Consider the following 20,208-nt stretch of genomic DNA (forward strand, 5'->3'; position numbering starts at 1 on the left):
TAAGAAATAGAACATTAGAAGCAAAGAGAAGAGTCTCATTGTTTTCCAGTACAGGAAAAGTTAAAAAAAATTCAGTTATTTATGCAAAAGAGCTTCTCTGATCTATTTCACCCACTGGGTGAAATACAGTCCTGTTTTCTGAGGCACACAAACAGCCAAGAAACGGTGAGAGGCCGCGTGAGATAAGGTTTTACTGCAGGAAAGTTCAAAGGGTCATCATTTCTGTTCTGTTTTATAGCTTAAAAGACAAAGGGTTTGATTCACTAAGACGAATAGCATGCCTTATCAGAGTTAACATGTCTTATCAAAGTTAACACGCCTTATCAGAGTAGCATAGCTAGTGCTATGAACTTATGCCTGCTAATTGGCAATGATGAGAGCTCCACTCATCCTGCCCTGAGCCCCTGCGGGTACAATCACTTTAAAGGACATTATCTCCGCACTTTGATTGGCCCAATAGGCTGCCTGTCAAGTTTCCTGTCAAATGACAGGCAGCCTAGTGGGCCAATGCTGGGATAACGTCCCTTACAGTGATTGGACCCCCAGGGGCTCAGGGCAGGACGAGTGGATCGCCAATTAGCAGGCATAAGTTCCTAGCGCTCACTATGATACTCTGATAAGGCGTGTTAACTTTGATAAGACTCTGTTAAGACGTGTTAACTCTTATAAGGTATGTTAACATTGATAAGGAGTGTTAACTCTGATAAGGCATGCTATTTGTCTTAGTGAATCAAGCCCATAGTGTGGTTTGTAAACTGCAAATATGACAGAATGATGTAATATGATAAAAAAACTACATAACTCAAAATAAAAATATGATACTCTTTTCTTTGCAACTAATGTTCTATTTGTTATCTGTACTACGCATACATTTAATAATATATTTTTCCCCTTCCGGCTTACTTAGGGTTAATGAGATGCAGTCATCTGCAGCTTGCATGCTGTTTTAATATGTGCCTGTAGGGGGAAAAGTGGCCTTACAGGGTACTCACCTCGGGAGGGGGGGGGGGCCTCTTTAGGGTCCAGAGGCTTAGCCCTCCCGAGGTGAGTACCCTGTAGGGCCACTTCTTTCCCTACAGGTCCTTCTCCACCAGCCCTATCCTGTGCTTGGACTTCTGACAATTATTTGTTGAGTCGTGCATGCGCACTAGCCGGACCTGCTTGTCTGTATTCGGTACAATCGGGTCCATGATTCAGTGCATGCGTGAGCTGTCTGCCCCTGCGCAGTAGCACGGACCTGCTTGTCTGTATTCGGTACAATCAGGTCCGTGATACAGTGCATGCGTGAGCCGTCTGCCCCTGCGCACTAGCCGGACCTGCTTGTCTGTATTCAGTACGATCGGGTCCATGATACAGTGCATGCGTGAGCCGTCTGTGCAGTAGCCGGACCTGATCAAGCTCTGCTTTTTCCACCAAAGCCCGAGCTTTGCCCGAGCAGTGCAGCCGAGCTTCGGGGGTCTAAGCCCTGGATCGAGCCGGAGGAGGAGGACAGAATATAGAGGTTTTCCCCACCTGAGGTAAGTATCCATTTATGGGACAAGAACAAGACACAGAATATTTATATTGCACTTTTCTCCTAGCAGACTCCAAGCACTTGATCTGCAGCCACTAGGGCGCGCTCTATAGGCAGAAGCAGTGTAAAGGAGTCTTGCCCAATGTCTCTTTACTGCATAGGCGCTGGCTTACTGAACAACAAGAGCCGAGCAGTGTTGGACTGGAAGGTGGAAAAACTGAGGAAATCCACTTGCTTGCCAAGTAGAAGTGATACTGTGTTATCAGGGATGCTCAAATCCGAACTTTGGATGAATCCGGATAGTTGCTATCCGGATTTCACCCAGTTACCTGTGTGGGGTGGGCGGAGGGGGGTCAAGCTTACCTATCTGACGTCTTCTTCGGTCCGCCCCTCGGCGCCTCCCACATTGCGGTCCAAGCGGCGGTCCTGTGATTACAAACACGTCCTCCTTCCGGGTTGAAGCAGGAAGTGTTTGTAGTCACGTGATGCGCGTGGATTGCCGAGGGACGGACCTAAGAAGACGTCAGAGAGGTACGCTTGACCCCCCTCCACCCACCCCGCTCAGGTAACTGGGTGAAATCTGGATAGCAACTATCCGGATTCATCCAAAGTTTGGATTTGAGCATCCCTGTGTGTTATCACTCCCAATAGAAACCTGCAGCAAGTCTTCACTGTGAGCAGCAACACCTGGTTACTGCTGCTTGGCCAGCAAGTGGATCTCCTCAGCTTTCCCACCTCCCAGTCCGACACTGGAACCGAGATATGAACCCATGTCTCCTGTGTCAGAGGCGGAGACCTTAACCATTACACTAGCCAGTCAATTTAAAGCAAAATATAGGCAACTTAGGCCCGGTTCACATTAGCGTTCGCTATCCCGATTTTCCGGATCTGATCCGGACCGCATACTGTACAAACGGAACGTAGGTTCCGCATAGCAATGCAAAGGCTATGCGGACGTTCACATACGTACGTTCCGTACAGTACGGAGCCGGACCGGATCCGGACTCTTTTCCAACATGCGCTATTTTTTGGGTCCGGCTCTCCGGCCCACGCACCCGGACCGGAGCCTGACCTGAGCCTGACAGCACCATCCGGAACACAGAAACCAATGGGGAACGGAAGGCACGGAACACACTGCCTACAAACACCTGACGTTCTACCCCACTTCCTATGCTTATCCAAGCGGCCATTTCGGATGGGGAGACATGGGCCAAGCATGTCTGGAGTGGAGCAGCAGTGACAGACATGCTAGAGCTATTTGGCAGAATGTCGGAGGTGGAGGTGAGGCCTCCAGCGGAGGAACCTGATTCTACAGGTGCACCAGGTGCACCTTCTGCTGACCCCAACATTTTTTTCTTAAAATTTCGCTATTTTTTGCCCACGGATCCGGATGGCAGCCTGATGCATGCCTGATGCAAACGGACCGGATCCGGATCAGGTCCTGATTCGATCAGGATCCGGTCCGTCTGCATGGCAAAACGCAAGTGTGAACGGGGCCTTAGGATCAGGCCATTCAAATCTACTTCCTTCTGATTTCGATTGGTCCAATGCCAAGCTGCATACAATCTGCATGGAATTTGCATGAGTTCCGTCGGAATCCAACATTTAATTCAGAGGCTTAGAAACAGGCGTGGGTGAAATGTCTCTATAATTATTAGGAGAAAGTGTTAATACTAACGACCTGCGTACTGCTGCACTCCCGCGTAGGCTTGCTGCAGGGGGTCCGCTGCTGTTGGGCTCTGTGCTGTGGAAACAAAAAAAAGGGGGTCATTAGTGGGGGCTTTGCTGTGCTCAGCATCACCAGCACAACGCACAACACAACACACACACAACACACACACACAGCACAACACAACACACAGCACAACACAACACACAACACAACACACACAGCACAACACACAACACAACACACAACACACACAACACAACACAACACACACAACACAATACACAAACATTGGGAAAGAGAAAGGGTTATTATAACCTGCATATCAACCAATGGCTAATGGCATATAAGAAAAAAATCAGAACTTACGACTATCTAACAGTCATTACCCCTTTAAAGGAACCTGGGCTGTGAGACCTATGGAAGCTGTCATATTTATTTCATTTTAAACAATATCAGTTGCCTGGCAGCCCTGCTGATCTTTCTGGTCAGTAGGGTCTAAATCACACAATAATAATAAGCATGCAGCTTATCTTGTAAGATTTGTCATAGACATCTGCATGCTTGTTCAGGGCCTATGGCTTCAAAGGGAACCTAAACTGAGAAGGATATAGATTTTTTCTTTTAAAATAATACCAGTTTCCAGACTCTCCTGCTGATCCTGTGTCTCTAATGCTTTTAGCCACAGCCCCTGAACAAGCATGCAGATCAGGCGCTCTGACTGAAGTCAGACTGGATTAGCTGCATGCTTGTTTCAGGTGTGTGATTCAGCCACTACTGCAGCTAAAGAGATCAGCAGGACTACCAGGCAACTAGGATTACTTTAAAGGAAACATCCATATCCCTCTCAGCTTAGGTTCCCTTTAAAGAGACTCTGTAACAAATTTTTCAGCCTTATTTCTTCTATCCTACAAGTTCCTATACCTGTTCTAATGTGGTCTGTGTTACTGCAGCCTTTTCTAGTTGCACAGTGGCTGTATTATCTCTGTTATATGATCTAATCTTCTCTCTTCTGTCGGCTCTGTAGGCTGAGGCTGGAATGTGTGGAATGTGCTGCACTGCTTGTCGTTGGCAGAAGCTATACACACCCTCTCCAAGCTCTGTATGAGTCAGAGACTGAGCTACTCTCAAGCCTATCATACTCTAGTTAGAAGCCATGTCATTTGTTTGTAAACACTGCCTAAAAATGGCAATTACAAGCCAGGACTGCAGCAGAGAGTGGCAGAAACCGCACAGAGGGGCCCAGGAGAACATAATGAATAGAATGGTATGCTTTTTATTGTAAGAATTTTAGAGTACAGATTCTCTTTAAAGAGAAACTCCGACCAAGAATTTAACTTTATCCCAATCAGTAGCTGATACCCCCTTTTACATGACAAATCTATTGCATTTCACAAACAGACCATCAGGGGGCGCTGTATGACTGATATTGTGGTGAAACCCCTCCCACAAGAAGCTCTGAGTACCGCGGTACTCTGGGCAAACTGCCACAATGTAACAATGTTCACAGACAGGAAATGGCTGTTTACAGCTGTCTGTAACAGCCAGAACAGCTAGAAACAGCTACATAACCTGCCCACAGTAACAATGTCACCATGTAATACATGTCAGAACGTGAATCTGGGAGAGGAAAGATTTTACAATGAGCAAACACTGACTAAATCATTTATACATAATTATTGTAAAAATGAAGCACTTTTTTTATTACATTATTTTCACTGGAGTTCCTCTTTAAGTATTAGAGGCAGAGGATCAGAAGGACAAACAGGCAATGTGCATTATTTAAAAGGAAAAAATATGTCAGCCTCCATATCCCTCTCACCTTGGGTTCCCTTTAAGCAGCTAATTTATCTAGAGGCTTGCAAGTGCTCCAGGCCGATTTATTTTAGCATTTTTTTATTTCTTATTTGTTACATGTCCCTGCTTCTAATTAGTACTGCTGTCATGTGTATTTATGGCCACTTGTCTCTAGGGGGCAGTGTGAGACAATAACAGAGGACTTCTGCTTTCATTTTCTATATATTCTGCTATTCTATGAGAGGGAGATCAAAGCATTCCAAGAATTTACAGTACAACGAGTTCTGACGATTGAGGTAAAAGCAGTGCACTATTGAAGCTGCTTATGGGTTAAAGGGGAACTGAAGTAAGAGGTATACGGAGGCTGCCATATTTATTTCCTTTTAATCAATGCCAGTTGCCTGGCAGCCCTGCTGGTTTACTTCTCTGCAGTAGTATCTGAATAACACCAGAAACAAGCATGCAGCTAGTCTTGTCAAATCTGACTTTAAAGTCTGAAACACCTGATCTGCTGCATGCTTGTTCAGGGGCTATGGCTAATAGTATTAAAGGCAAAGGATCAGCAGGGCTGCCAGGCAACTGGTACTGCTTAAAAGGAAATAAACATGGCAGCCTCCACATAACTCTTTCTTCAGTTCACCTTTAATGGGAACCTAAAATGAGAGGGATATGAAGGCTGAAGGATTTTTCTTTTTTAAAATGCTTCAGTCGTTACATTACTACCAAGGGATTGCAATCTTAAAGAGAACCAGAGACGAAGCACCCTCATGTGTTTTACCATATATAGCAGTGAGAACATGACAGTAACCACCTACTCTGCTCTTTGTTTCATTCTTGTCTGCTAATCAGCCTGTTATCAGCTCTGATAAGAATCCCCAACTGAACATTCAGTCTGGCTTTGCCCCGGAATGCTATAGCTAAATCAGTCTTCTGTGATGTCTTTTCAAGCCCAAGTCTGCCCCCTTGTGGCTCTGATTTCCTGCTATGTATCCTCGTAGCAGCAAAGCAGAGCAAGGATAGGGCAGACTTGGGCTTGAAAAGACCTCACAGAAGACTGACTCAGCTATAATCATTCCGGGGCAAAGCTAGACTGAATGATCAGTCGGGGATTCTTATCAGAGCTGATAACAGGCAGATTTAGCAGAGAAGAATGAAACAAAGAGCAGAGTAGGTGTTTACTGTCATGTTCCCATTGATATATATGGGAAAATATATGAGGGTGCTTCGTCTGTGGTTCTCTTTAAAATTCCTATAACATGAATTTATTATTTCCTCTTTATAAAAACAAAACAAAACAAAAAAAACATAATAAACCTATATGTACAAAAATATATGCATAATAAAGGCCCGCTGAAAAAATATATAATTATTGCATAACAATGAACCTTGATTTTTGATAATGTATATGTAGCAGCTCGGTAATGTACGACTTGCTGGAGGTAGGATCCCCCCTCCCCCCACTCTGCGGCCAATTAGTCATCGCGGCGAATGGCTGGGAATGATATCAATAATGTTTACCCAGAAAGAATGGAGACAATTGCGACCTATTGATGACATTCTTGGCGTAATGCGGTCGGCGGTGGCGCTGGATATCGGGGAAATGATGGAGATTTAATAAGTAGACGCAGTTTAATAACAAATAAACACTTATGGGTGAAATGATATATGGAAATTGGGAAATTGAATATCTATATATAGATCAGAGCAGTAGGCATTCTATGCCAAGCGATAAACAGGCGTCAAGTAATTGAAAACTTATTGGTCCATTGACTGCATGTGTCACCGGAGGAGCTGAGTTATTCTTCGACATGAGGAAGATAAATAAATGAAATTATCTTCATGTGGTGCTTTCTGTAAAAAGCCGAATACAGAACGCAGAGCAGCTCATAGCAGAGTCACTGTAATTACATTATTTTTTTATTAAAGCAAACCTGAAGTGCTAATAACTTATAAGAAAAGTAAGAGGCGTAGCTATGGGTGGGCAAGTGGGGCACATGTCCCCAGGCACAGCACTGTAAGGGAGCGCAGAGCATGGCCATCGCACCCCCAAGTGAGTGAGAGGCAGCTTGCTGGCTGCCCGAAGTGCCCCCGATTCTCTCCCTACCTCTGCAGAGGAGTGCAGAAGTGTTAACAGCAACAGAACAAGGGGGGCACATCTGGCTGACTATAGGGGGAACATTTGGCTATCTAAACAGGAGGAGGGGGGATGGGCATCTGGCTATCTAAACAGCATTTGGCTCCACCCATGACCACACCCACATTCTAGTGCGTGGCCATGCCCAATTTGTCTAGAGGGGGCACAAAAGCTGTCTTTGTCCCCGGGAACTTAAAAGCCTAGCTACGCCTCTGCGCTCTGCAGAACTCATCCAACTTGGCAGATCCGTTCGGCCAACTATCGTCCATACTTGATGGTGTGTACAAGTATCGGCAGATAACAAACGACTGTGTGACCGGAAGCACAGGAAGCAGTAGCGTGGATCGGGGGGGTTGGCCTTAGAGCTGCGCATCCGCACTCACGGCAATGCGTACTGCGCAGCCGCGGCCACCTCCGGCCGCCATCTTTGTACAGGCTGGAGAGCAGACCCGGGCCGCACGGTCGGGGGACGTTCGGGGGGATATTGTGCAGCGGGTACCCGGCGGAACGGCTCGGAGGGCGCGGACGGCGTCCTCTGTGCCATACAAACAGACACAGGTATCTAACTTTTTTTATGTTTTTTTTACAAAACAGGCCTCGTAAGTCCATTAAGGTCTGCTTCGATTAGTTGAAGGTGGGAGCAAGCCTGATGGTGGGAGGAAGCTTCATGGAGTAGGGGCTGCTCTGGAGAAGTCCTGGACAGTGGTGCTCAGCAAGATTTCAGATATCCAGGTTACCCAGATAATTCAAACTTTTTCAGCTATCTGCCCGGATTTGTATTCCGGATACCTGGGCCCAAATCCGGATAGCAATCCGCAGATAGTTGTCAGGCAATCCAGATATCCGCGGATATCCGCAGAAATCCGACTATTGAGATATTGTAACTAAGGAGATGACGTCCCTGACGTCATTGAGCCAATCAGAGGGCTTCCAGCAGAAGCCATGGCAACCAATCACAGAAGGGAACCCTGGCCAGCCCCACCTCACCTCATTGAGCCAATCAGAGGGCTCCCAGGCTAAGCCCTGGCACCCAATCACAGAAAGGAACCCTGGCCAGGCCCCCCTGTATAATAAAGAGGGCTGCCATGATGAGAAATATCATCCTAGCTTGTGAATGCTCACTGAGAGACATGCTCCAGTGCTGCTGGCCTAGCAAGGGCTGTAAACAGTGATAAACCTAAAGCTGTTCAGTGACTAACCCCTTCACTATCACTACACTATTGTTGTATTGTTAATTAAGTAGCAGCCAGCTAGCTTGATTTCATTCAGTGAGTGACAGAGTGTGTGCTGCAGGGCTGCTGCAGTTGCTATGTGTCTGTGTGTGTGCTGTGCACAGACCAGCCCAGCTGCTGCCTGCTTGCCAGCTAGCCTTAGCTACAGTATAGGTTAGGGATTAGGGAATAGGATTATTGTGTTATTGTGTAGTTAGTACTGTAGTACTGCAGTCAGTGCTAGTAGTTGTTAGAGTAGTAGTACTACTGTGTTAGCTTACTACAAAACTGCTGTGCTGTGAGCAGTGCCAGTGTGACAGTTAGTGTGCACTAGTGTCTTCTCTGCTGTCTGACTGTCACTTGGCACTATGCACGTGTCACATGTGTCACGTGCCAAGTGCCACGTCCGGCATGCTCCTGGCAGACGTTACACCTGCTGTTGCTGCATTGCCCTGCTCCTGTTGCCTTTGCTGCTCCCACCACCAGGGTGCCACAGGCCACTGCTGCTGTGCTGATACCACCCAAAACACAATTGCTGCATAATTTTTTGGAGGTGTCTGGGCTGAAAACTGTCATGTCCCAGTTGTGCGGTTGGACTTTGGACACAATGTGGGCTGCACGACCGCTGTCTGGAACCTAGGCCTAATGTTAATTGGCAGCCATTTGGGGGGGGGAGGGGTATTTGAAGTCCCCACATCATCAATTAGTGTTTCCCTTTTTAAAAAAATCATGCTACATGCCTCATATACCCTAAAAACATTTTTAAAGCAATTTAAAGGCCACTTCCGGTTTTCTATCCAGATATCCGAATCCGCCCGGATACTTAGGTCGGATATCCGATTTGGATCAGAAAAGTTTGAACTCGGATATCCGACCCGGATCGGATATATCTGGGTATCCGGATCAATCCGGATTTTGAAAAGGGGTATCCGAGCACCCCTGGTCCTGGAGCCTTGCAAATGATGCGAGGGGTGGACATCTGTGTAGTGATGTGGTAGACAGAGCGGGTTGGGAGTATCTCTGGATGAGATCAGAAATGTATGAAGGGGAAGTATGGTGGATGGATTTGCATGCCAGGCAGAGCAATGCCAAGTCAGGGAGCAAGCAAAAGGACTTGTGATGAGGGCCAGCTGAAGAGGAGCAGCAAGAGGAGTGAATGAGCCTGGCAGCAGCATTCAAAACAGATTGCAGGGGGTGGAGTCTGGTCTTAGGAAGTCCAGAAAGGAAGGCATTGCAGTAGTCCAGGGGGGGGGGGGGGGGATGACCAGAGCATGGACAAGGAGTTTGGCAGAGCTGGGGGATAGGTATGGGCAAATTGTGGCAATGGTATGACAATGGAAGTGTCAGGATCTGGAGATAAGCTGGATATGGACATGGTTAGGTTAGATATGGATATGGGTGTGCTTAGTTGAAGTCACACAAAACTTTTATGAACTCTAATTAGTTTTCAGACCACTTCAGCCCAACTGCAAAGATAAAGCATTGGTGTACTGTATATACTCTTGCAATGAAAACAAATGGGGGAAAACACAAGCCTGAAGGTGGCCACACTCCATACAATTTTTTAAATATCTGTTCAATTTAAGAATTGCAATCAATTTTTCTGACTGATTGTGACATTTCAAAAATATATTCAATGTACTACACACCTATGTTCAATGTTACCTCAATTATGATAAAAATGATTGGAAACTCTGACAAAATTGCTAGGGTGTGTATATTAATAAATTGACAATGCAACACACACCATACAATCTTTAGAGCAAATTGAAGAGAAATATCTGGCATTCCGGATCGATTTAAATCGAAAAAAAAGGGAAATCCGATCGGATTTTTCAGTCGAATGAAAATAAAGCTTTCGATTTTTTCAAGAGATACGATAGTTTTTATCGAATTGCTGTAAAATCGGATCATTTTATTGTATCATGTGTGGCCACCTTTAGATAGGATGGGCAACCACTAACATTTATAAATGAAAATTATAAAAAAAAAAAAAAAATAGCAATTTTATTCATTATGTTATTTTGAATAAAGTTCCTCTAAGATATTTCTGGTTGACCCACACTTTAAAATCCTGACAATCTGACTGAATGGCTTCCATGAAAACAAGTTGAGGGAATTCTAGGCGTCCTCGATTATTTTACTAGACCTGACCAAACGCTGCCCAGTCCGCGCTAAACAATATAAATCAGACGGGAGTCGCGGAGGCTTCAGCGCTCCCAAAGTAGACGTTCTGATTTCCATACACTGAATAATACAAATTTCCTTAATTTCTCCAAGGAGGGCCGAGAACCGGCGTGCGAGCATCGATCGAACAAGGGAAAAACCGAGCGAACGCGCAGAGGAAGTCCCTGACCAACGCCGCCGGCTTCAAGGACAGGATGTAGGTCAACCGGGCCCCCAATTTCTGCCAGACGTAATATATTCCTTTGTGACATTCATTTTAACAAGCTCTATATTTTTTGCCTGAATTAGAGATGTTTCTAGGAACGGACGCGGGCGGAGACGCTTTTTATACGGAATTTGTATGCAACGTCTCTGTTTATAGGTCAAATAAATGTGTACTTGGGCTGGACGCATCTGCATTGTTAGATGTGACTTTCAGAGCTCGGAGCGCCGGCAAGGTCAACGTGGCGGCAGTAAAAAAAAAAGCGGCAACAGGGACGTGGCTTAGCGCCTCGAATCCAATTTAAGTCTTTCTCAAAGGACTTAATCTGAATCCGCCATCATATCATTTCATGCAACAAGCTTGTGAAGAGCCTTACAAAATTTATGTAGATTAAAATTCATGGGTGCCGTGGTCGCACGGTCGGTATTATTAAGATTGATTAGGGGAGCTGATGGCGTGATTAAAAGAGCCAGCGTTTACTGTTGTAATTAATTAGGCATTCACACACAACAATAACCAAAAGGATGTGCTGATCAGTGTGGAAACGGTGAGAGGGGCGAGATTTAGTGCGCCCGTTTAATGGCGTACGAAGCCAAAAGCTCTTCTGGAGAGTTATGTCACCGCCAGGTTGCCTGGTGCTCATATCAACTCAATCATTCGGCTGGTGGTCACCTTCACATCTGATGGCCTCAGATAGTCAGGACTGAACCGGTTGTTTTGAGATCTATTTTTGTGTCATGGGGGAACCCAACTGTTTCAAGGACTAATTGGGTCTCAGGTTTTAGAGTATCAATTCTCAAAGCTTAGATAAAAGACAAACACAATCAGATGACAGGCTGATTATCCTGGGAGCAATGGTGGATCTCGGAGCCCTCAACCAGTAGTACAGTGGATGAAGCCGGCATGGAGGTGTTGGCCTCCTTGGGGTTTGATGTTATTGAAGTGGTAGCATGATGTTGGACCGGGTTCCCTGCCTAACAAGTTTGCTTGGTGTGACCATGCGGCCCTGCCAGTTACACAGCTTACACCAGGACCATCGGCCTTGCCTTCTCTCCAGTTCTGGGACATGGCTCTATCCTAGTCAGGTGGTACAGCTGTCAGGTACCAGGGGTTGCGAGTGTCCAGGACTGTCCGGTACTCGGGTTGCGACAAAAGTGTTTGCCGGCTCAGTGGCTTCTTTTGCAGATTGAGGCTTCCGCTCCAGCACAAACAGTCTCACGTCTGTAGAGCATCAGAGGTGCTCATCACGACGAGTCGTTTTTTGCGATCACGAGGTCGTAATTGGCATTAGTGATCCTCTCTCCATCACGAATGCACTTGTGATTGCACTCTTTTCCCGACTCGTGATCACTAATTACTCTCTGAAGAAGCCGGGTCGGCTTCATGTGCGCTCCACGGCAGGGGGTCACATGGTGTACGTGACGTCATCAGGTCTCTACTGCGCAGTAAAGACCCGATGATGTCGCATACACCACGTGACCCGCACCGTGGAGTGCACAAACAAGAAGCTGACCCGGAAGCCGACCTGGTGAGGTCGGCTTCTTCAGCGCAGGACACCGGGAGGGAGAGGAGCTGCGGCGAGGACACAGAACGACTGCTAGGGGCTGGAGGAAGCCCCAGGTAAGTGGAGTTTGTTTTTGTTTTTTTGTACAGCTTGGATGTTTCCTTTAAAGGGAACCTGAAGCGAGGACAATTATTTAAAATAAACACATGATGTAGCTGCAGATTAATATTACATACTAACCTCACCGCCAGTTCCTCTCAGAAGCTCACCATTTTCTTCTTACAGTGATCCCTTCCAGTTCTGACAATATTTTGTCAGAACTGAAATATACCAGTTACTGTCAGTTATATATCAGCAGCTGTCAGTTACAACTGAATGTGCAAGGTAATGTCCATGTTTCCCCATGGCTCAAGTTGGTGATCTTACAGTTTAACAGTGTGCTGACCAGAAAGCTGTTGGGTGTAATGGCCATTTTTAAAATGGAGGACGGAGAAATCCATTGATTACAGTGAACAAATGGAACGCAGGAGCGGAGAGAGAGATTGATGAGTAGACTACACAGGAGGTAAGTATGACCTGTGTATGGTTATTTTGACTTTTTATTTTCAGTTCAGGTTCTCTTTAAGGGTTCGAGCCCATTGGCCGAATGTGGTGCATAAGCGGCTAGCCACATCCGTGTAAGAGTCTGTGGGCCCCTTCTGGATGGTACAAAACTTTTATCCGGTAAACTTGTGGCGTTAACTGGAACTTAGCGATTATAGTATCCCTCCAAACTGAGAGGTAGAGGGAGGCTGAAATATTTATTTCCTTTTAAACAATACAGATTGCCTGGCTGTCCTGTTGAGCATCTGTTTCTCTATAATAATTATAGCTATAGATCCTGAACAAGCATGCAGATCATATGTTTCTGACTGAAGTCAGACTGGATTAGCCGCATGCTTGTTTCAGGTGGGTGATTTAGACACTAATGCAGCTAAAGTGATCAGCAGGGCAGCCAGGCAACTGGTATTGTTTAAAAGGAAATACATATGGCAGCCTCCATATCCCTCTCACTTCAGGTGTATTTTAAAGGGAACCTTAACTGAGAGGGATATGGATGTTTCCTTTTAAACAATACCAGTAGCCTGGCAGTCCTGCTGATCTCTTTGGCTGCAGTAGTGGCTGAATCACACCCCTGAAACAAGCATGCAGCTAATCCAGTCTGACTTCAGTCAGAGCACCTGATCTGCATGCTTGTTGAGGAGCTGTGGCTAAAAGTATTAGAGACACAGGATCAGCAGGAGTCAGGCAACTGGTATTATTTTAAAATGAAAAATCCATGTCCTTCTCAGTTTAGGTTCCCTTGAAGCCAGTGGTTTGGCTGCCCCATAAGGAGTTCTCGGGCTTAGAGAGTTACCTATCTTGTCCCAGGCCTGGTATTATTGTTAGCCCCGAGTTCCTATGCCAAGTCCCGGATGCCAGAGCTACAATTTCTATCCTATAAACTGACCTCTCCTTATTGTAACAAGCAAAGGTTCTTTCGGGACCATTCTTTACAAGAGATGGCCAATGAGGGACTTGCATGTAAATGTAATGCAGATAAAGGCAGATGAAGGGGGGTCCAGCGGCACTTTCTGGCTACACAGTGATTTATCCAGACTGGAATTAGGCCAGTCAAAATCATCAATAAGTATATTTAATTGGACCAGTTCCAGACGGCATACGCTTTGCATTATATTTGCACACAAGCCAGAAGCAAACCTGAACTCTTGCACAGGACAGGAAGAAAACAGAGAGAAATCCACCCTTTATGCATTTAAAGAGTTTAGCCTGTCTAATTCCCCCTCATCTGTGGCTAATCACAACTGTAATTTGATCTCTCAGCTGTGTCAGCTGGCTGCCTCAGCAGAGCAGCTAATTTGTAAACACAGGATGTTAACCCTATGTCTGCTTCCATGACAGCAGGAAGTAGACACACTGCAGATGTATTGCAGGATTTGTATCAGCTGTAACAAAGAAATGTTTTTCTGTAACCCTCTGGGCGATACAATTATATCGCCCAGGAGGTGGCGCAGCACTGGGCTCGCTACATGATAGCCGCAGCGCAGCGGCATCCCCCCACCCACTCCGATCGCCTTCGGCGATCAGAGTAAGCAGGAAATCCCGTTCAGAACGGGATTTCCTGCTGGGCTTCCCCGGTCGCCATGGCTACGGGGCGGAATGACGTCACCGACGTCATGGACGTCGTGACGTCGGAGGGAGTCCAGATCCACCCCTCAGCGCTGCCTGGCACTGATTGGCCAGGCTGCGCAAGGGGTCTGGGAGGGGGGGGACTGCACGGCGAGCGGCGGCGGATCGGCGGCGATCGGAAGTTAGACGCAGCTAGCAAAGTGCTAGCTGCGTGTAACGAAAAAAAAATTATGTAAATCGGCCCACCAGGGACTGAGAAATCCTCCTGCGCGATATACCCCGAGCTCAGCTCGGGATTATCGCTCAGGAGGTTAAAGGCTATTATGCTGCTGCTTATCTTTTAGAGCAGAGGGGAAGCTCTGAGTTCAGGTCCGCTTTAAACATGTCTACTCAGTGCTCTGTTATAAAGCCCAAAATCTGTTCTAAGTGTAATGCCTAGCTGATTCCACAGGAGGTCAGCAGAGGTAACAGAAGTCCTGGGCACAGAATACCACGCGTAGCGTCACACACAATATAAGTAATCCATTATTAGGCCTCTGTATGTCTTTATTCCTCCCCTGTCATAGATGATCGCTTAATGTACTGTTCCACCGTATACATATTCATGGAGAACTTGTGTACAGTGTTGTTTAAGCTGCATAGGAAAACAGAATGAAAGAATTTGTTTCAAAAGAAGGGGAAAGAATATATAACAGCCTGTTTACAAGAATGTTTTTAATCTGCAGAGGCCGTGCCTGGTATTCTAATGCGTGCATGAAAAAAGGGCGCCGTGAGAAAAGGGCCCAGGTTATTAACGATTTTGGCGCCAGGTATTAATGAAATTTGTTAACGAGAATCATCATTGTCAAGCTTTATTAACGATAATTACTGTTCCCAAAAAAATAAAAAACCCCGAGAAATAAAAACGAATAAATATTAACATTAAATACAGGGGCGTAACTAGAAATCACTGGGCCCCCCTGCGAATATTTGGATGGGGCCCCCCCCATAGGTGCCAAATAATCGTAATGGGGCAGCGTTTCACTGTAAATTAATTGTAAAGTGGGCAGCATTTTACCAGACAATCGTAATGTGGGCCAGAAAATCGTAATGTGGGCAGAGTTCACCAGAAAATCGTAATGTGGGCCTTTAGAAAATCATAATGTGGGCAGAGTTCACCAGAAAATCGTAATGTGGGCACCAGTCACCAGAAAATAGTAACGTGAGCAGCAGTCACCAGAAAATTGTAACGTGGGCAGCATTTACCAGACAATCGTAATGTGGGCAGCGTTCACCAGAATATCGTAATGTGGGACAGAAAATCGTAATGTGGGCAGAGTTCACCAGAAAATTGTAACATGGACAGCATTCACCAGACAATCGTAACTTGGGCAGTGTTCACCAGAAAATCGTAATGTGGGCCAGAAAATCGCAATGTGGGCAGCAGTCACCAGAAAATCGCCATGTGGGCAGCAGTCACCAGAAAATTGCAATGTGGGCATCAGTCACCAGAAAATCCTAATGTGGGCAGCAGTCACCAGAATATCGTAATGTGGGCAGCAGTCACCAGAAAATCCTAATGTGGGCAGCAGTCAGTCACCAGAATGTCGTAATGTGGGCAGCAGACACCAGAAAATCCTAATGTGGGCAGCAGTCACCAGAAAATCGCAATGTGGGCAGCAGTCACCAGAAAATCGCAATGTGGGCAGCAGTCACCAGAAAATCCTAATGTGGGCAGCATACACCAGAAAATCGTAATGTGGGCAGCAGACACCAGAAAATCGCAATGTGGGCAGCAGACACCTGAAAATCGCAATGTGGGCAGCAGACACCTGAAAATCGCAATGTGGGCAGCAGACACCTGAAAATCGTAATGTGGGCAGCAGACACCTGAAAATCGTAATGAGGGCAGCAGACACCTGAAAATCGTAATGAGGGCAGCAGACACCTGAAAATCGTAATGTGGGCAGCAGACACCTGAAAATCGTAATGTGGGCAGCAGACACCAGAAAATCGTAATGAGGGCAGCAGACACCTGAAAATCATAATGAGGGCAGCAGACACCTGAAAATCGTAATGAGGGCAGCAGACACCTGAAAATCATAATGAGGGCAGCAGACACCTGAAAATCGTAATGTGGGCAGCAGACACCAGAAAATCGTAATGAGGGCAGCAGACACCAGAAAATCGTAATGTGGGCAGCAGACACCAGAAAATCGTAATATGCCCCCCCCCCCTGGGGCCCGCTCGGAGTTTTGTGGGTGCTGGAGGGGTGGCAGCATGAGGGGAAAGCCTTGCCCACAGTCGGCGGGGAGAGGGGTAGTTCCCCCCTCTCCCTCACCTCGGGGCTCTCCCCTCTGTGCTCCCCTCCAGCTCGTAAGTGTCTGTGGGGCTGTGGTGGGCAGCGAGCGGCGGGCAGATACATACCTGCTTCCGTGCGTTCCATCGGAGACTAGTGTTGTCCGGATCATGAACGATTCAGATCTTTGATCCGAATCTATTTTATGAGTCGATCATCCGAATCATCAAAATGAACGATTCGGATCGCAAAAGGGGCGGGGCCAGGAGCGACACGCCCCCTCCCAGCGGGCAGCGGGGTCCTGGAAGCAGGGATCGCTCTGTTGGATGGGAGCCAGCCTTGCAGGGACAGGTAGATGAGAGAGAGGGGACATGGGTGCCACTGTCAGATATGTGTAGAGCACACATACTGGCTATAATGTGCTGCCCATTACAGGCTGGCTGTTCCGTAGTTGTGCACAGTGATCACATTGGAAGCTTTTGGTTCAGCACAGCTCAGTAACTTTGCAGACAGTGTGATTGAAAGGCAATATAATCCTCCTGCACTCGGCACTAAACAGCTGCACTTATCTTCTGGGAATGCTTTCTTTCACTGTGCGACCTTTTCTTTCAAAGTATACAGATGAACATATAGGTGAAATATATGTAAAGCATATGACTTCAGCACGTGGGTATTACGTGCAAACATTTCTGCTCTCTGCTCGTCCCTCCTCCCTTCTCTGTCCACTCCCTGCCCTCTGTCCATCTTCTCCCCTTCTCTGTGTGTCCACTCCCTCCCCTTCTCCTGTCCACAGACCTGTCCTGCTGTTCATTTCACCCCCGAATGCTTCCGGTAGTAAAATGATCCGAGATTCGGATCAAAGATCCGGATCTCTTCAATGATCCGATTCGAATCATCCGGATCATTGAAAAGATCCGAACTTCCCATCTCTATCGGAGACTTCTCCCTCTAGCGGCTGACGTCACTTCCGGAAGTGACGTCAGCCGCTAGAGGGAGAAGTCTCCGATGGAACGCACGGAAGCAGGTATGTATCTGCCCGCCGCTCGCTGCCCACCACAGCCCCACAGACACTTACGAGCTGGAGGGGAGCACAGAGGGGAGAGCCCCGAGGTGAGGGAGAGGGGGGAACTACCCCTCTCCCCGCCGACTGTGGGCAAGGCTTTCCCCTCATGCTGCCACCCCTCCAGCACCCACAAAACGGCCCCAAGCGGGCCCCAGGGGGGGGCCGGGCCCCCCCGCGGGCGCAGGGGCTGCAGGGCCTATTCCTACGCCCCTGATTAAATATCGTAACGTTTTTCGTCAATACTGCTTAACCCAACCCTACCCTCACACAGAGCCCTCCCCTGGTGGTGCCTAAAACTAATAACCCCCCCCCCGGTGGTGCCTAACCCTAACCACCCCCCTGGTAGCACCTAACCCTAACCACCCCCCTGGTAGCACCTAACCCTAACCACCCCCCTGGTAGCACCTAACCTTAACCACCCCCCTGGTAGCATCTAATCCTAACCCCCCCTGATGGTGCCTAACCCTAACCACCCCCCCCCCGTTGGTGCCTAACCCTAACCCTCCCGGTGGTGCCTAACCCCCCGGTGGTGCCTAACCCTACCCCCCCTGGTGGTGCCTAACCATAACCACCCCCCTGGTAGCAGCTAACCCTAACCACCCCCCTGGTAGCACCTAACCCTAACCCCCCTGATAGTGCCTAACCCTAACCACCCCCCCCCCCCCCCGGTGGTGCCTAACCCTAACCATCCCCCTGGTGGTGTCTAACCCTAACCACCTCCCTGGTGGTGCCTAACCATAACCACTCCCCCTGGTGGTGCTTAACCCTAACCACCCCCCTGGTGGTGCCTAACCCTAACCACCCCCCTGGTGGTGCCTAATTCTAACCACTCTCCCTGGTGGTGCCTAAAACTAACCTCTCCCTCTGCAGAAACACCCTTTTAGATATATTAACGATAATGACTTTGAAAACGTAAAATCTGTACTTATTAATGAAATAATATGACAAAAACGATACCGTTATAAATGTCTTAAACGATAACTATCTCAAAAACTATAACGTTATAATGTTATTAATGAAATTTTTTGCGGCGCCCGTTTTTCATGCTTTTTTTTGCCATATTAACGATAATTGCATTAAAGTCTATGGCGGTGCCCTTTTTGTCCACCCTCAGACGGCAGCCTTTTTTCCTGCTCCCATTCTAATGGCTTCTAAGCTGTAGGATGACTCTAATCTGAAGCGTGGCACAATTACCTGAGCCTGCAGGTATATCCCTGCCTGCCCTAGTCAATGGGGCTCCTGCAGACAGGGCAGATCATGTGGTGTCTCTGGGGGCCAGTGTATGAAGGAGGGGCCAGTGTATGAAGGAGGGGCCAGCAGCACTGCCAGGCTACACTCAAGGCCGGATTAATACTTTGTGTGCCTCTAGGCCAAGTGTGTTGTGGCTCCTCTTCCATGGGCAGCAGCGCCCCTCCCATTCCATGTGCCGTCCCCTCTTCCAAGCTTTTCATCCTTGTACAGCAGCCCCTTTTTTCATAAACAGGTCCCTTGAGCATCATTTCCCTTTCCCATGTTCATCCTCCTCTTTCATGTCTAGGTGCCCCCATGGAATGCAGCTGCCCAAGGCATGGGCCTTTGCGGCCTTCCCAGAAATCTGGCTCTGGCTAGTGGCTACACCAGGCTTGGGCAAACTTGGCCCTCCAGCTGTTAAGGAACTACAAGTCCCACAATGCATTTGCCTTTATGAATCATGACTGTGGCTGTCAGACTCCTGCAATGCATTGTGGGACTTGTAGTTCCTTAACAGCTGGAGGGCCACGTTTGCCCAGGCCTGGGCTACACAGTGATTAACCCAGGTAGCAATAGATAGGGCAGGTCATGTGGTTTCACGGGGGCCTGGCAGATTAGGGAGGGGCCAGCAGCACTGCTGGGCTACATAGTGATTTCTCAAGGTAAATAGACAGGGCAGATCATGTGGTCTCACAGGGGCCCAGCAGATAGAGGAGGGGCCGGCAGCACTGTCAGCAGATAAAGGAGGGAGTGGCAATGGCTGGTAAATGCATAAGGATTAAATGAATGTATCTATATACAGTAGATACATTTTGTGAGCACCTAAACAATAATTACAGAGAGTACAATGTGTAAAGGGAGCCATTCGACATACAAACGACCCGCCGACACAGAAAAAAGTGCAGCATGATTTCAGTAGGGGATGGTGCTAAAGCTGGTATAGGAATTTGACTACATCTTCCAACCCACTCCAGCCCATAACACGCCTTCCCGTGCCAATCACACCCGATTCTGTCCCTCTACTCCTGGTCACATCATGATCTGGCCTCTGCAACAATGCAGAGAGTTTGGGGCCAAGTGCTGTACAGATGTGTCTCTAGCCCAGGCATGGGCAAACTTGGCCCTCCAGCTGTTAAGGAACTATAAGTCCCACAATGCATTGCCGGAGTCTTACAGCCACAGTCATGACTCATAAAGGCAAATGCATTGTGGGACTTGTAGTTCCGTAACAGCTGGAGGGCCGAGTTTGCC

The 20,208-nt window shown here is 47.4% G+C and overlaps 1 protein-coding gene across 23 annotated transcripts in view; it reads right to left on the reverse strand.

The window, feature by feature from the left end:
* Positions 1-20,208, reverse strand: part of CELF4 (CUGBP Elav-like family member 4) — a 1,336,489-nt gene that overhangs the window by 104,390 nt on the left and 1,211,891 nt on the right. For 14 of the 23 annotated variants that reach the window (XM_068252041.1, XM_068252019.1, XM_068251962.1 and 11 more), the window contains one exon: positions 3,192-3,257. In XM_068252041.1, coding sequence (XP_068108142.1) covers positions 3,192-3,257 — 66 coding nt within the window. The remainder of the gene's footprint in view (positions 1-3,191; positions 3,258-20,208) is intronic. The other 9 variants (XM_068252050.1, XM_068252032.1, XM_068251978.1 and 6 more) reach the window with 1 other exon arrangement.

The sequence above is a fragment of the Hyperolius riggenbachi genome, chromosome 1 (assembly GCF_040937935.1).
Source record: "Hyperolius riggenbachi isolate aHypRig1 chromosome 1, aHypRig1.pri, whole genome shotgun sequence".
Classification (NCBI taxonomy): domain Eukaryota; kingdom Metazoa; phylum Chordata; class Amphibia; order Anura; family Hyperoliidae; genus Hyperolius; species Hyperolius riggenbachi.